General features: G+C 42.5%; 1 protein-coding gene across 1 annotated transcript; it reads right to left on the bottom strand.

Moving 5' to 3' along the window:
- Positions 1-1,495: 1,495 nt before the first annotated feature.
- On the bottom strand, positions 1,496-17,641 carry LOC142964069 (pyridoxal kinase-like). Its single transcript, XM_076104193.1, has 11 exons — positions 17,103-17,641; positions 12,306-12,360; positions 8,678-8,782; positions 8,153-8,236; positions 6,633-6,667; positions 6,208-6,293; positions 5,446-5,491; positions 5,213-5,324; positions 4,975-5,111; positions 4,791-4,857; positions 1,496-4,077 (listed from the first exon to the last, which is right to left on the bottom strand). Exons 1-11 carry the CDS (start codon positions 17,181-17,183, stop codon positions 3,962-3,964), a joined length of 924 nt encoding a protein of 307 aa, XP_075960308.1. The 5' UTR covers positions 17,184-17,641; the 3' UTR covers positions 1,496-3,961.
- Between the last annotated feature and the right edge of the window lie 643 nt (positions 17,642-18,284).

Here is an 18,284-nt window from a genome sequence, read left to right as displayed (position 1 = left end):
AAGCAACCAATACTTTGGGTTGCTCTTTTCTTTGTAGCCCGGTGAGCCCAAACTACGTTCGTTGTTTCATTAGTAACCAGCAGCTCTTTGTAAGTTCAGACTCGTCTTCCTCATCATAAAGGGTTCAAACACTAAAAAAACTTGTTTGAACTTTGGCAGAAACTTCTGTGCTCATGTAGGATCCTGTTACTAAAAGTAATAACTATTAACCTCACATATTTCTCCGTGTATGAATAAAGCAAAGTCATACCTACACTTACAAAAGACTGGAAGTCAAGATTAATGTCTAACCTCTTAAAAGTCAAAGCTTGTGCTGTACAGTGACTTCCTGTTTCCATAATTGATTGCTTTTGATTGGGACGTCTCTCAACAATAGATTCACACACTAAAGTCTTAACGAGATAAATCTCTAATGGGGCAACTCCATTTTGTAACTCGCAAGTTTAAAACTAGCTTTCTGCACAAAGTGAAGGATTATACGAAGAGCTGGTGCAACTCAGTCCAGATGTTTAGCGGTCCAGTTAAACAAGCCAGCAGCAGCAGCAGTGAGGATGGAGGAAGAGGGTGGAGCACGGTGAGAAATAAAAAGCAGCAGGGAAGCTAAGTTGTATCACAAGAAGGTGGAGACAGAGGCGGCTTGAGGACCAGCATGGAAAGCAGTGACATTCTAGCAGAGTGATGGAGGGGGGGGGGGAAGTCAGGGTACAGTATAACCATCAAACACACAAACACACACACACACACACACAGCGAGGTTTAAAAACTAGCGCTACAGACACAGACGACTGGCACTGCAGGGAGGAGCTATCTGCATGCGGGTTAGGGAGGAGGAGGGAGGAAGAGGAAGAGGAGGATGTGAGGCATCAAGGAAACGTTGAAGATAAAAAACCCTCTATTTGTTTGAGCAGATCGGAGAAAAGAAGTCGTGCAACACTGCGTCACATCACGGAATGATTGTCCTCTTAAACAAACCTCCCCTCCTCATGTACACTATTCATGTCTCTTTTTTTTTTTTAAACCTTTGTGGTTCTCCATCTTTTTTAGTTTTACTTCTCAAGGATTTCCTCTTTCATTACACACACATACACACAAAACCCTGTGACCATAAAAGACATTTACACACACACACACACAGATAGACACACCTTTGTTTTTACAGCTGACTGGTCTGTTAGCAGGAAGCAGAGGGCTGGATAGTGCACATGTTTGATTCTAGCAGAGCTTAAAGCGCAGTCTGTTATTGATATGACAATCAGCGCTACAGTGGCACAAGATAACCGCACTAGTACAGAAGTCAATATCAACTACTGCAAATTCTAGAAATGAGACCGCCCCCCCCCCCCCCCCCCACCCTTAGTCCAAGAGGTGTTTTCAGATTAGGTCTAGAAAACAAAAAAGAGTTTTACTCGATTGATATATTTAAATCATTTTCTGAGTGAACTTGCTCCACTGCTTTTTGTTGTTAGTTGAAAAAAACAAGCAATTTGAAGGAAAGTGTGATCACAATTTTCTATCATTTTATAAACCAAACGATTAATTGGTTAATTGAAAAATAAAGAAAAACATAATTGCTTACAACAACCAATAAAAATTGAAATAGAAGCTCTTAGCAGATCTCAAGTCCTCCTCGTTTGAGGTGCACGCACCTACATTTAGGACATGTCCTGTTTCCTTCCTCCCCCCTCCTCCCCCCTCCTCCCCCCTCAGGAAGCAGTATGGTGGTGTTATGGTGTTAGGTTCCTAAGGCAGTATCACAGTACAGTCCATAGAGAAACAACAGCAGTACAGAATTACACTGGCCTGCCCAGAACCTTACATCCAGCTCAGGTGGGACACTGACGGCATCTGGATTTTCTTTTTGTTTTGTTTTAAAGCCTCCGGTTATTTGGTTTACACTTTCCCCAAAAAGAAAAAAAGGGTACGTTGTTTCCAAGTAATGTTGGTTGAAATTTTAGCAGTTTGCTGAACATTCAAACCGGGAAGCAACGAGGGGAAACCAGAAGATTCTGAGGTAAATTAAAAGTGTTAAAGTCTCATTAAACTTTTCCTGTGGCACCCCGGTAGCTCAGCGGGCTAAGGCACATGCCGAGTTCTTGCGACATCACTGGTTTGAAACCGGCTCATGACGTCATCTTCTCCTCACGTCTTCCCAACCTCGCTCCACTGTGGACAACAGAATACTGTGATGCCTGACAGAGACACTCATGATTAATTATGAACACAGCTGAAGACTTCAGATTGACTGTAATCAAGGTAGCAAGTTACGTTAACTAGTTTAGTAGCTGAGTGAGCAAACACAAAACTGTGGTAATAAAAAAGGTCTTCTTGGTGATTTAGATAATAAATATCTTGTGTTTTTGACATAGTTTAAATGATTGTCCTGCAAACACTTGTGTCAGATACTCTGGATTTTCTATTAATTAACTATTAATTGAATATCTTTTGGTTTTCTTTTCACTTTGGGCTCTGGGAAATAGTGACGAATTTATGTCATTATATAAATCAATAATAGAAAAAAGAAGGTTAGAGCACAGATATCAAATATCTCAAATCATTACAATATAAAGTTATTAATATAATAAAAATGAAACTCGAGGCATCCCATAAAAAGTGCATCCTTTCTGTTGTGACCACAGTGGAGCGTGAAGCGGCCTAAACAAGACACTGGGTGAGCTGCTACTGGACATGGGGGGGTTTGGGGGGGTTGGGGGGGGGGATCTCCTGCTCCGTTTACGACTTCTCGAGGCCTCCAGTAAATTCAGCGGCACAACTCTCAGATATAGGGTTCTGGGCCAGAGGATGTGATGTGTGTTGGTTCCGGCACCGAGGTCAGACAGCTCAGGTTGCCCTTTTTTTCTTTACGTTGCGCTGCGATTCAAGAGGTTCAACTACTCGCTAGGACTATTAAGACGGTTACCTATTACTACTAAGTGACAACGACCGGAGCCGCTGGAGCCTCCAGGAGTGCCAGAACCAACCCAGACGTCTCTGGTTTGGGTGATATCGTAGTGCGTGTGGTCTATAGTACAGTAGCATCAACACAATGGTCCAATAGACAGATCAGATAGAAGATATCATACAGATGGTCCAATACAGTTATAGTACAACATCTATACATCAACTATACATTGTGCGTCCTTTTTTTTTTTTTTTTGTCCTTTGTTATATTTTGACGGGGGTCTCATGGGGTTAGACTTGGTCACCATTACATCACTGCTTCAAGACGGGGGAGGGGGGGTTGAAATAGTGGTGTGCAGAGCCACGGATAAACAGCGTTTCATCGTCTTAGTCTTGCAGCACCGACACTGTTAGTGCTGCAATCCTGCTACAGTGTGTGTGTGTGTGTGTGTGTGTGTGGAGACACACAGCTAGAGTGCAAGTCTGTCAAACAAATGTACGTAAGTTGAGTGGAGTGGCAGTAATAAAGCAAAGGCAAGTTGTTATTTAGTAATTTAGAGGTAGAGATTTGGAGCATTCAGCAGCTGGAATCAATTCAGATCACTTTTTGGATAAATACTGTAAAATATGACTGTAAAATATGATGGATTTTCAGGGTTTTGTATCATCAGTATGTGTTTTTTTTAAATATACGGCACGCTTGTTAAACAGCTTTCTATAAAAACAACAGTGTCACATACCGCGTTAGAGAGACGCAGTCCAACCAGACCTAACTCTCTGTCTATCCATGGCTCTAGTTCCAAAACAGGGTTTTGGGTAGAAGGGTCACAGGTTAAGGGGTTCGGGACACTGAGGACTTAAGGGGGTAAAGGGTTTAGGCTGAAAGGACTACAGGGGTTACAATACTAAGAGTTCTTTTTAAAGGAGTCTGGATGATGAGGTGTTGAAGTTTGGAAAACAACAGTCAAGGTTTACAGCGATGAGAGATTCACCGAGATACTGGATTTGAGAGATTCACGGGTGAAGAGGACAAGGTTAGCATGAGTCTTATGGGTCGGTAATGTTAGGATATGACTGTGGCCTTCAAAACTATAGCAGGGTCTTCTATGTCAGCTTTACTTTGAACCATCCTCAGCTCCAGCTGGGGCGGACTGGGCCTCCGACCAGGACCTGCTAACTCTGAGAGACAGAGGAGGGGGGGGGGGGGGGGGCGCACAGACGAATAAGATTAGCATTTATTTTAAAGCTACGCAAACTAAAGTGAATAAACATGACAGAAATCCTCAACATTCTTCTGCATTGGGATGTTTCTGCCACCTGTGATGATTGTAGTTTACAATCTGAAACCATATCTACATCTGTATCTTTTGGTGCTTTTCCTTTCCTGGTCCAATAAACCGCTCTCCCTTTTTATGGATAATCTGGAGGCTGATGAAAGTACAGTAAGTGGTGCTTTTGAGTGAGTTACAGTGACTTTGCATCTAAAAATACAACCCTCATAGTGTTACGCAGCTGTGATTGCAATCAGGCTGAATGATATCAGAGATGTACTGGACACAAATAGATTTCAAGGAGGTGAAAGCTGTGTGTTTATTCACTGATTCCTTTATTTTGATTCCCTGGCTGGAAATAGAAAGTGTGAGAGTGAAACTGAACTTCACTAAACTCACCAGAGGGAAAAATATATTTAATCAGAGCTTTAAAAACACACATTACATGCGTGTCACAAAGTCTTTGTGGAGTGTTGCGTTAGATAAAAGAAGCAGATCTGTTTTTATAATATTTAGCAAATATTGCTATCAACAAAGCCATCGCAAAACCCCACGTCTCTATGTATCTCAGCATTAAATAGATGATTAGATTAGGTTGATTACAAGCTCTACTTTTCTTACCGTGAGCATATGAAATAGTCCTCTGGATAACATGATGCATCACTGAAAAAGTCTTCTCACAGGCCATCTGAGAAGAGTGGGAATGAAGTAGTTATTGTTATTAGCATTTCTGATCAAATCAAAACCTAAATTCCCTGTGTTCCGCTCAGCGTGGCCGACTTCATCTTCAGTCGTGTTACTGCACCTTTAGGTCATTGGGGTAGTGGTGCGTCCACGCTAGCAGCATAGCAGCAAACAAATCTCCAGTTCCCACGAAGACGGCGTCGACTTTGTGAACTTCCATTCGAACTCTCTGCGTCGTCCTGCTGCCGTCGGGACGAACTGAGCGGCAAAGACACGACACGTTGGAAAAAGGCTCGTTTTCTGTCGACAAACAAATACGACTCACGCGCACAGACGACTCACACATAACGTCAACCTACCTTGGCGCTGGCTGCCCAGCGACACCAGGAAGCGGTCTCCCAGTCTGGAGGGCAGATCGGAGGAGGTGATGACCACTGTGTCTGGGCCCATAGCATGGAGGAGGTCCATAACCTACAGATACTCATGTATTTAGTCAGCAGCAAGACCAATCAAGCAAGAAAACAGCTTATTCTGTAAAGTACTTATGCAAGAAGAACGGAAAGGGAGGATTGTATCGTGAGCGATCTCTTACCTCTACAGCGTCTTTCTCTGTGGTGATGTTTTTCCCCGTCAATAATCTACAACACAAGCAAACAGCGATGTAACATCCACTGAAAACACAGACGTTCCCCTTTAAGAGCCTAAAGAAAAGACTTTGAAATAACGTCTTGTACTCGTGCCAGTTATGGGAACACACAAGTGAGCCTTTAATATTTAGGAAAACCTTTAATATGATCTGCAGGCGTACGGAGACACCACTAGGTGGAGCAACTTCACAGTGAACATAACCGAGTTGAGACACAGTTATCTCTTTAACTGTGGCGTAAAGTTCTTGCTTTTCATAAATGCAGCAATTCAGTCAACGCAAGCAAAAAGGAAGCCGACAGAAACTTCGTCCTGTTTCTCAATGGAGATCTTTGAAATAAATGAAATAATGTATATTTCAATTTGATTTTACCGAGGAGCCATAAACAACATAGTATTTTAACTTTGAACAAACAGTGACAATGTAGGATAAATTAAAATAAATCTACTTTTAAAGCTACGTGGTTTAAAAGGGTAAAACAAGAAGCATCAGCTAATTCTTTCCCAAATGTGTCAAACCACAAAATGAAGGCGTTAGATAACATGCATGAGTGGCCTTACATAAAGATGGTGCTCACTAATGCTCTGCTACTCACACTGTTACTCACTGAGGTGACGGTAATCTAAACTAAGTAAGTAATTACAGACGTGTCACGCTAGATTTATATCTATACAAATCTGCATATGTGAAAATAAATCTTGTACTCACTCGGCCTCAAACTGGTTGGGAGTAATAATGTCAGCGACAGGAACCACCTTGTTCTTATAGACCGGATACAGGTTCTGAGGAACGTACTGAGGAAGGAGACACAAAGCTCTAAATGAAGGACTACACACACACATGAATGAGGGGGCCCAATCATTCCTCTGGTCTTTGTTTTAAATGATGAGCTCTAACATCAGAATATGATCTTAAATCCCTGAAAACACACAGAGAGTGAGTCACTGTGTGTGTGACACACCACCCCACCACAGCACTAACACACTGAAATACATACAGGTAATAACACACACAAGGATGAGCACTAAAACCCTCCCACACACATTAAAGGCACAAGAATCTAATAACAACAGACACACACACACACAACTGCAGCTGCAGGACATGGAGCATAGAACTGCCAGTGATCTCACCATAGATCCATGATCACCGAGGACGGGGTCACACACTGAAACGACACAAACACACTCGGTCAGTCAGACCGAGACAGAAATACTGCAGCGATAGGGAGGCATGACGCTGGATTTGGAGATGTAAACACATCCAACACAGCATGTAGAGGCACAAAGACGACTGAAAGGTCCGGCTAGTAACTCTACATTACACATCTGGTGGCAGACAGCTGCTGATTTAAAATCCAGCAGGTACGCCACAACGTTAGCATTTATTTAAAGTCGTGTTTCCGTCCATCAGGCAAACGTCTTAAAAATTCACTCTTCTGATTGTTTAGTTTTGATCTCCTCTAACTCCTAAAGGGAAATATCTGTCTCTGTAGCTTCAAAATGCTACATTATGCTCACCAGCTAGTCGCTAACATTGCTGGTAGTTTAGTTGTCTGGGCAGGTCGGTTGTTACCGGGTTTACCTGAGATGTTTTGCTGTAACAAGAGAGCGATGACAGCGAACCAAAACAGTAAAGCTGAGAGCTGTTCGACCAAAACAAGGATCTGAAAGACGCTAAAACGCTCCGCAGAGATGAGAGGAGATGTGGAGTCAGGTGATAATTCTCTGTTGGTGCGTCACTACGAGTGCCACCTCTTAAAACATGCAGTTGATAATATAAAAGTACGTATTAGAGCAGCGTTAAATAATTATAGCAGAAACACATCAAGGTAAGAAAAATCCCTCAATCTTGACACAAACTCCAGCATTTTAAAGAAAGAAATACAATGTTAGCGATGAAATAAACACTCATTTCTCCACTTTAAGCGGTCTTTATATATTTAAGAATATTTAAATATCAGTTCTAACATGAAACCTGAGATTCAGTATTAATACCAGAATAATAGTTTATTGTTTTACAACAACCTACAAGGAAGAGTTCTTTTTCTAAACGCAGAATAAAAATGAACAAAATGACGGTTTGAATCAGTAAATCTAATGCAGCATCTGGTGCCATCTTATAATACTTGACGGGTGCAGTACGATAGTTGTTTTGGACACAGTTCTGCATAGTTTTAAGGTCTGACCTGCAGCCGTAAGTAGTATTGTTGTTATTTGAACAGTGGCAGTAGGTCTTATATCCACTAACACATCGTCTTGATTTGAGTGAAACTGATTTGTGCAACATGAGATGAAAATCCTCCGGGCTAGAGAGAGCTGTCCACAGCGAGAACGGGATTAACGTCGAGCTACATTTGAATATTTAATGCGATTCATTTTGGGTTATCACTTTAAATGTTTCTGTATCTGTTGGTGGATTTTGTTTCACTGTCACACATCATTTAATGGTTCATCAGAGGCCGAATGTGCGTAGTGAGTGCGGTGTAACTCATATTAAAACATGTTTCTGACAACAATGGAGCGAGTGACTGTGTGTGATGCTGAAGCGGCCGCTCAAGGTGACAAAGCCACAGAGAATCATCACCTGACTGCACCGCTGGAGTTGTTTTTAGCCTCTTTTAGCTCGGAGCAAACTTGGCTCCCTTACTTACCATACACCAGGTTGGGGTTGGCTCTCTTTAGCTCCTGAACGATGTCCACTACCATCTCCAAGAAGGACGTGTCTCTGGTGTACCCTGAACACAACATAACCATTATTATTATCAACACTTATCAGCTATTGTACTCTGTGTAAATGCACATTATTTGTTAAGCTAAGCAGAAAATAGCAGCCACTCTGGCATTCTTGGATTAAAAAGAAAACCGAAACTTGCAGCGGTTACATTTCAATGCTGTGTAGCTCAATGCTCATCGAGTTATTTTTATTAAATCACAAATTTAGTTACACAAAAGAAAGCTCTGCTATTAGATCCTCAAGGTTTTCACTGTGATCTCAAGTTTTGTCGGAACAATTTGCACACAAGTACTGACGAAGTAGAAGGAGACGGGAGGGAACATTGCTGCAGGATTACCTGAACACAAACATAACAACATCACCGTAACATGAAGCTGAAGCCTGTGGTGGAGTACTCCAAACACAGCGGTAGTGTAGTGAAGTACGAGAGTAAAGTATTCACCTGTTAAAACATAGTCGTAGTGGTGGACGTTGTTCAGTTTGATGCCTTCATAAAGGACGTGGAGCTCATCGGCTGTCAGGACTTGACCTCTCCAATGAGAATAACCTGCAGAGAGGAGACCAGTTATTGTGCTCGCTCAGTTGCTGACTCTAACATTTTGCACATCCTTTTTTTACCTCATTCTATTGACACAAATAGACACACACACACTATGCTTACGTTAACACCCCCTATAGCTGACACACACATTAAAACCCCTGTATTCCACTAACCTGATGAAACTTTTAAACTTTATATTAAAATGTGGTTTGTCTGGGCAGGTTAGGACACTACTGTTTCGTCCTAACGAGTTCACACAATGCTGATTAAGCCTGTATTTATACTAGAGTTGCGGTGTCCCGCAACTTTCACGACTTTAGGATTTTGCGCCACATCTTTCACGACAGTGTGGACTCTCCCATATGGTTGTTACTGTTATGGTAGAGCTTTAAATAAGCTTTTGAATGCAGGACTTTTTATCAGCAATTAAGTATTTTTACTGTTAGGAAAGGATCTGAGTGCTTCTTTCCACCTCTAGTCTGAATTCATGCTCATATCCAGCTGTTCCACAGATGTTTTTCACTGATACAAAGGTCACTTCTCCCAAAACAAAAAATGACAATCCAAACTCCAAAAAGCAGCATCGTTCTTAAATAAAGATTTTTGTTTTAACTGCTCTCTGCCAGCATGACTCAAAAGTCTCTTCTTCTTCTTCTTAGTCCACGTGACTTTTGCTTGTAACCGAGTAGTGTGAACACACACACACACACACACACACACACACACACACACACAGACAGATCTGGATGTACATGAATGCGACGGGAATGCTAATGCGAGCGTGCGTTGGTGCGCGTCAGTCTGCGTATGACATGTTTGCTGCAGGCCGATGATGTCGCAGCTTCAGGTGAGTCACAGCCGGGTCACGTGCTGGTGGTGGTGGGGGTGGGGGGGGTTCTGGTTGCTAAGCAACAAGCCGGGAGAAAGCCAAAGGCAGAAAGAGAGATGAGCAGTCATAGCGCTGTGTGCATGTGTGGTGTATAGTACGTGTGTGTGTGTGTGTGGTGTATGGTGTGTGTGTGAATGAAGGCAGGCCTACAGATAAGAGCTGCTTCTGTCGTCATCATTCGCTGGTGTCGCAATTCGCAACCTGCTGCTGTTTACCGCTGCGTCCTGTCGCCCTCTCTCCGACTCCCTCCGTCTTTTTCCTCACTCCCACCCTGTCTGTCTCTCTCTCTCTCTCTGTGTCTGTCTGCGTCTCTTTCTCTGTCTCTCTCTGTGTCTCTATTCACCTTCTCTGCCCCTGTCTCCCTCCTCAGATGCAGACGTCGTCTTCAATGTGTCAAACCAAATTACAAACACTCCTTGAAGAAAATTGCAAATGTTTGGCCTCCACAATAACCGAGATCTGATTAAACAGGCTCCAGAGTCTCAGGCTGTTTTGTAATAAGGTCACTGAAACAAACACAATTTACACCTCAGATGTGAGGATTTATTTCTGTTGAGGAATCTTTGCATCGTCCTCAGTGTCATTGTATACTCTGTACCACACTACCAGTGACCATGAGACCTATGACTACAACAGTCATTCCTATCTTTGTCTAATTGGTCCCTAAAGATTTAAATTGAACGTGATTTAGCTCGGAGCTCACAGGAATCCAGTCTAGACCGTGTTCAGACGGACACGAGCGCTGCAAGAAGATCCACAGCCCTCTAATTCATTTCAATCATCAACTTTAGCTGCAACACAATCCAAACCATGCAAGCAGGCGGCAACCTCTGGTTCTACTGAGTGAAGCCGATGCAGAAGTGTCTTAAAACGTGCATTCTCTCTACTGACCACCAGGGGGCGACTCCTCCGGTTGTATAGAAGTCTATGAGAAAATGACTCAATCTCTAGTTTCAAGTCTTCCTCAATACAGCATGATGTTCATTTAGTAAATGATGTTTGTCTGACGGCTCCACCGCTTCCAAACCGCTCAAATGTAAATTACAGCATTTCATCCGTCTCTACATCTACAGACACTCGCCTACGCAACAACACTGATCCTACAGCACACCGACAATTATGCTCACCACAACCGATGACTTTAAACTCAACATCATCCATCTCAATAACGATGAAATGAAAAACCAGCAGCTAACCTGTCTGGTTATAAGCGGAGAAACCAAACCCATCATCAATAAGATGTCAAACTGCTCGCTGACCGAACGCTGAGTAATTGTAGAGTTGGGATTACTTCTATTCTCAAACTAGACAACCATGACATGAGGGGGTTAAGGCCATCAACACTGTAAGAAATACAAAAGCAGCCAGTAGTGTTATTAAGTAAATACTATGTTTAGAGGACATTCTTCTGTTGAAAGTTACTTTTTCTACCTTTTATTTTCAACGTACAGAACGGGCAAATCCGGTCAAACTCTGTCACTGAGTCTGGCTGTTGAATCCACTGTGAAGCAACAAGCAACAGCTGTGCAGATGTGTTTGTTTTCACAGCTGATTCATTCTTCACGTTCAGTTTACATGAGTAACATGAGCTGACACCATCCGTCAGTGTAAGACAGGAGGAAGACACAGTGCACATCACTCATTCATTGGGCTGGGGATTAGATCAACATATTAGAGAGGGGAGGACGCAGACACTCGAGATGCATCATCAGACCAAGTTAATCTAAATTATTGCTAACACATTGAAATGGTGTGAGTAAACAGGAGCAGGAGATCTGTCTGTGGAAGTGGAGGCGAGTAAAACACATATTTACTGACAGAAGGTGGTGTGAAAGGAATATGTTGTCAGCAGTGTTAGGAAACAGAACGTTTGTTCTTCTCGTTTCTGGATACATGTTATAAAGTTAATAAATGGTTTAGTTTCGACATGTTTCTGATAGTTTAAGGGAGGAAGATCTGGTTCATATAGCCCCAGACTTCCTCCATCTTCGTGTTCTTTTTGGCCAGACCTCCAGACTCACATAGTTTTGGTTAACTCATGACCTTTTCTGTAAATAAAAGGTTTTCCTTGAAGATTAATCCTCGGGTATATGGTGTCACGAGGTTGATCCAAATATTTATTTTGATGTGGTCGTGTAGCTTCACAAAAACAACAATGGCGCAGAAACAGATATATTCCAACTTTTAGTCCTTAAAACAATCCTATATTTCCCATAATACAACATAATCTTTCACCTTTCGTGAGACCCTCCCACACGTAAATAGACTTAAGAGAGTTCCTCTGTGAGTAGTACTCCTCAGGATGAGTTAACGGATTTTGGCATCTTTTCTTTATCAAAACAAGACCGTAAGCGTCCGAGGCGCCCCCAGACGGAGAGAGAGAGAGGAAGCCAGTGTGAAATATGAATGGACGGAGTCCGTCCCCTGCAGCCACCCTCTGTTGTTGGAGAGCTGCTCGGGTGTCAGCCAGAGAAGTCACTGACCTCCCCCAAAAAAACGTGACTCACCCAGCTGTCGACTCGTCAGCCTCGAAGGCGTCTAACACTCGCTAACCCTTCCATCACGACACCAGGGGATCGGACTGACTCATGCACACCCACACCCACACACATTAATAAATATGCTATGTGACTGTCTTACCTGTGTGGTTGGAGAACTGGACAGAGTTGATGGAGTCCACCTCAAACCCTAACACCTGGAGGACCGAGAGAGGAAACAGATCAGGAGTCAGGGGAACTTAGGAGTAACGGCCACACACAGTGTAGTAGTACAAATATACCACACAATGTACAAGTGATGCCGCTACCAAAGCACCTGTTTAATCATTAAACCTGCAACAACAGTTACTATTCACTCTCCTCGTAGCTCTGTTTGTCTCTTTAGCTATTCAGCGCTGCACTACGTTCACCAGCTAGTCGCTAACTTTGTCTTTCTTTGTCGACAAAACGCTTTGAGAGGGAACCAAAGCAGTGGAGCTGCAGGGTGGGAAAACCAAAACAATGAGCTGAAAAACACTATGAAAGAGTTTAGCCGTCCTTAAAACAGCATCACATGACATGAATATGTGTTGGAGTAAATACATTTTCTCTGATATTACATATTGTGACATTCTCTCCGTGTCATATTGGTTCATAACTGCAGCATGTAAACACGCATCTGGAACTCAAACTGGTAAATAAAGAGACACAAAAACAAAACTCTTTTGTTTTTTTGGGATGTGATCGATGAGCTCAGATAAAAAAAAGAACGCCCTCTCAGCTGAATCTTGCACAGATCTGGAAACAGCTACACAAACCAAACTCTCCGTGTCTTTTCTTTGTTCAACAGATTATCTTAATTACCAGCGAGAGCGAGAGAAAGACACATGACCCGTCCACGTGCGCAGTCAATTGTTATCTGAATGACTTTATTTTAATTAGGTTGAAACAGGAAGCCGGCAGAGTGAATGACTTCTTTGTTCTTTTCAATTGAGATACAAGAATCAGCCTTCAGTGACTCCCCCCCCCCCCCCCCCCCTGACCCTGAGCTTTGTCAATGTTTGGGCTGTATCGCCGTCTGACTGATGGAAACTTTCCTCTGGTGCGGCACATGTTCTCTGAAAAGGTGAATTTGTATCATCGTCATGAGGCATTCATGGGAACATGGGTCAGGAACGCAGAACATGACACCGTTTCTATTGAAGTTAGACGACTTCATTATAAAAGACAGTAAGAATACAGTCCTGCTGGACATACCTGTCAGAAGCCCAGCAGAGAAAATGTTAACTTAAAACAAGTTCTCAGTGTAAAGATTGGCTACACTTAACTAAAACTAATGCAGTAAATCCAACCTTCATGGAAGTAATAATGTCGTTTTATATTGTATTTTATCGAGGAGTTCGTGTCCTCAGTTGCGCCTCCTTTAAGGTCAATTTAACGGTTGTATTTTGTGGTGCTGTTGAGTTGTATTACGTTATATTACACATTGATTTGAGTGACATAGGTGTATAATACAAGTCAACAGCAGAGACTACAGCCTCTAAAATTACCATGAAAGTAAATCTAGAAACTAAACAGGAAACTTACAGCACGGGACACCACAACTTTAAATAAACATGGGTTCCCATTCAAGACAAAGGATTCTGGTTATTCACAAGAACAAAAAGTGCTACCAACTCTTTCAGCTGCTTGATATTGACTTGAAGTTGAATTTAGAATTGATTTGGAGGTTTTTCTGCTAAAAGATCTGTTTGCTGCTCCAGAGTCGTGAGTAAAACTGTGTTTGACTGTCTTATAGACGGGACTCTTTCCCTGCTGATTGACTGTTGATGTAAAACGACGTACTCATCTCCTGATGTTGACGGGGCTAAGAATATGTTATTTAGGTCACATCCTTTCTCGCTCCATTCACGAGCCTCAAGTCAGTGACACAGATAGACTGTTTACAAAGCCTCGTCACAGACGGAGGAGATCAACCAACATTAGAAACAGTTTGCCTTATTTTTGAGGAAGCACTTATGAAGACTTATGGTAATTCCCAGATGAGGAAGGCCTCCCGCAACCAACGAATGAAGAGTTTCTTTAATTAACGAGTGCCACAGAACAGACTGATCACGTCTGAGTCAACACAAACACTGTGTTTACTGCATCGTGACTTAGCAGAGAGTCCCTCAGCTTTGGGTTAGCTCCTCTACATTTATAGTTTGCAAACATGATAAACATATTTCTATGTTATTGTCTTTTTGTTCCTGCATCAGCCTACAAATTATGTGATCAATATTAATAACTTACAGTATGTTCAAGAGTTTAAGGTGTATTTGCACTGCAACCTACAATATGTTTCTTACTCTTAGTCTATAAACCAAAGACCAAAATTATGTTAAAATTATTTATTTTATTGCACTAGGAGAAACGTGTCAACGGCCATGCTAGCAGCTCTATGAGGCCGTACTTAGGCACAGCAGAGCTTCAAGCTAAATGCTAACGTCAGCATGCTAACATGTTTACATACATTTAGCTATAATGTTAACCATGTTCACCATTAAGCCTGTTAGCATGCTAAGTAGCACTATGTCAACCCATTTAATAGCTGTTTCCGCCTGGACCAAAGACACAGATTTCCAATTAGACATAGACGAAGACATAGAAAGCTAGCTGAACTCTTCATTTCACAAGCTGTTACCAACAAAAGCAGCATTGTGAATGATTTATCAATTATCAAGGTAGTTATCTATTAATCAAGTGATTGCTTAATCAAGGAACAAGTTCAAGCATTGAACACAAGTCTGTCTGGCTCCAGACGATGAAGAATGTCCTCACAGGGCTTCCTCTGAAGGACGCTTTGGACAATATCATCGGAAACTGAATGAGCTGCCACATACATATGTAGTAAGGCTTGTTATATATCCAGATATCCAGCTGGCTGAAGTGTCCTTGAGCAAAAAACACTGCACCGCTGCTGGTTCTGACGTCAGGCTGCTTTCATTTAAGAGGGTGAGACGCAAACAGAAAGCGTCCCTTTGAGAATAAATAACCCGTCACATTGATAATTCACTTATTCAGCTTTTATGGTCTCTCACCCAGGACGACTTCTGCACAAACAATCTGCTTAAGTTATTCTGTTCTTGAGCGCTGTTACCTTGAGCAAGCAATTGCATTTGGGAGGAAATCACACTAATATACTAATTTGATTTAACTCCATATACATAAAAATGCTCTCTATGTGAAAACTGAATCCATCCAGCCTGTCTCCATCTCCAGTGACGTCACCAGGAGGAATCCTGTGGCGGCCAATCAGAGCCCTGCTTCCTGCTGACAGGCCTGCGATTAGAGAAGGGATGCCCTGCACGCCTGCTGACATTGACATCATCATCATCATCATCATCTCCCTTATCTTATAATCAGACGGCGTGAATGTAATCTTATACTTTATGTAGAAATGTTTTTAAACATGCTCTGGGAAAATATTGGTAGCGGCACACACTGGTTTAAGTATTAATATTTGATGATTGTAATACGTGTGCAGTGATAATAAATGTTGTTATAGCCTTATGACATCTTATTTCCCCCAAAAAAATCAATTAAGAGTTATCTTTTCTATACTAACACTCTTGCATCTTGACATCAACACATAATGAGGTGGAAAGATTAGATACTTGTGTCTTTAAACAGCCACAAGCACCAACTGGTCTTACAGTACACTGAGTACAAAGTACTGGTTAATACCAGTGTCTAGTGTAAGCTCCAGCAGGCTGGTAGACACTATTTAAACATTAGCCTGGTACCAACAGGACTCAATCATCCATAGGTGACATGCATGAAGGCCCAGCAGCCATTAAGGACGACCACAAAATACATCCCTAAAAATAGACTCTTCTCACAACAAGTGACCGTCTTTCAGGGTGTATACTGTCGGCCGACACCGACCTCTTCCATCACTACCGACAATATGAAACTATCACCAGCATCACGGCGGCAATTACAGATCCAAAGCAATCACTGTTATCATCCTGCTGTCAACATTAGGGATCATAAAGGGAGAGGACTCTTACATCCATGGCCAGGAGGAGATAATAGCCTTTGTGTGCTTTTTCATAATATCAAATAAATGACTTGTTTTGTAAGCATTCGTCCTGTTTTTGTGGACAGCTAGTGGCCACAATGTACAAACAAAGAGCAAGACAATCCCTAAAAAGGAGCAACTTTTAAGCAGTAATCAATGCTTTCAGTGCCACTGAACTTTATAAACAAAGTGTATGTGGTCTTTAAGCCTTCATGTGCAATTACAGTCACAATCTGGTAACATGTTCAACTGACAGCTATGATAAACCCCACAATCTGTGCAACTTTATTAGAGCAGCAGCACATATCTGTATTGATTATGTGTACGTCCTGTGCGAGGGACTTGCAGGTTATCACTGCAGGAGGCTGGACTTGTGTCCAGATGTTCCCATTACAGCTGTCTGTCTGACTGTCTGTCTGTGAGCAAATGTTGGCTGCCTGAGGCAACCCACAATTCACCTTGCTATCAATCCATTATCGGACACCCCACACACAATGACAGGTGTCGTGCCACAATCAAAACGTTCCTCCTCGTCACACCGTTAAAATAAAGAATGATAAACAGTGACGAGAAAGCTGCCATGTTATCCTCCATAGGGGAACAGGAAACACAATGCACACGACACCTGTCGTTACGAAATCTAGATGACAATAACCGGGATTTTTTTGGAGGGATTTTCACAGCATGTGTGGCGAAACCATCTTTTATGGTCTTTTGCGCTAAAAAAAACAAAATTATTCAACAAAATAACCCGGATATGCACGAGTATGTTTATACTGTTGTTGGGAAGTCGCAGTCAGATTTTTGTGGACAGGCGTGTCATCAGACCGGCCGGCGGTCGTGTCCGAAAACGGGTGTACTGTTGTCCGATTATGGGTGCATGTCAGTTGTATTTACCTGTAATGGGAACGAGGCGCTCTTGTTGCCCACGTATCCCCGGACTACGTGGCTCTGTATGGACAGAACACGGCATTCCATGGCGGCTCCCGGTCAGCCGTTGGGGGGGGGGACGAGGATAGATCCGTTATTACTTCAACGTTAATGACGTCAACACATAACCGAAAAAAAACTTTAATTTTAAAACACAGCGGTTGCCAGTTAGGAGGAAGCGACGTTAGCTTAGCTAGCTAGCGTTAGCTAACCAGCTGTGAGCTCGTGGGGTGGTTTGTAGCGGGTGATGTGCGAGTGAGTGTGTATGATGGTGAGAGTGAGAGAGAGGAGGGGGAGAGAGATAGAGAGAGCGCGTGACTCGCGCGGACACACACGTAAAACAACCGTTTAGTAACGACTGTTACGTCGTTATAAATGTTGCCGTTAACGTGTAGCGAACTCAAATAAGTGTGTCACGAGAGCTGACCAGACGACCGAGGGGTCACGTGCAGCTTCACTAACACTGAAGGACAAGATAGCAACACACACATACGTACAAACGCCGGTATTCTGCGCAGGCGATCTGAGTGACCGCCTGAAATCCAGTGACGTCACCGCAGGACCACTTCACAGCGCATCCTGATCAACACAGCTGGAATTGAATGAACGTGAATGACAGCTCTCTCCTCATTTGTTCTATTTTAGCCGAATTATTTTAGAACATATTTTACATTAATGCATTACTCTGATGTGTCTGCTCCCTGCCAAAATAAAGCAATTATTTAAAAAAAATATTTCGCTTTTTCTTTTTAGGATGTAGTTTCATGTAGCTCACTTTTTATTTTTTTGGTGTGTGTGTGTGTGTGTGTGTGTGTGTGTGTGTGTGTGTGTGTGTGTGTGTGTGTGTGTGTGTGTGTGTGTGTGTGTGTGTGTGTGTGTAACTGTGGTTGTGACTCACATCATCTCTTATCACAGAGTCGTGACTGAGGGGGATCTGACTTGGCAAAGACTGCCTCTGTCACCACACAGAGACACGAGTGCATCTACAGACAAATATATCCAGAAAGAGCAAGAAATACCAGAAAGAGGGAGAATGTGAGGACATAGAGACTGAGATTAATGGAGCCAAATAGCAAATCGTGACCTGACAGCTCCACCTGCTGTTCACCCACTGGGACACAAACACACACATCCTAAACATCTGAGAAC

Source organism: Anarhichas minor, unplaced genomic scaffold (genome assembly GCF_050575085.1).
Source record: "Anarhichas minor isolate MPS153535 unplaced genomic scaffold, ASM5057508v1 ptg000029l, whole genome shotgun sequence".
NCBI classification, from domain to species: Eukaryota; Metazoa; Chordata; class Actinopteri; order Perciformes; family Anarhichadidae; genus Anarhichas; species Anarhichas minor.
Note: the sequence above shows the minus strand (reverse complement) of the source record. Positions and strands in the feature narration are given on the sequence as shown.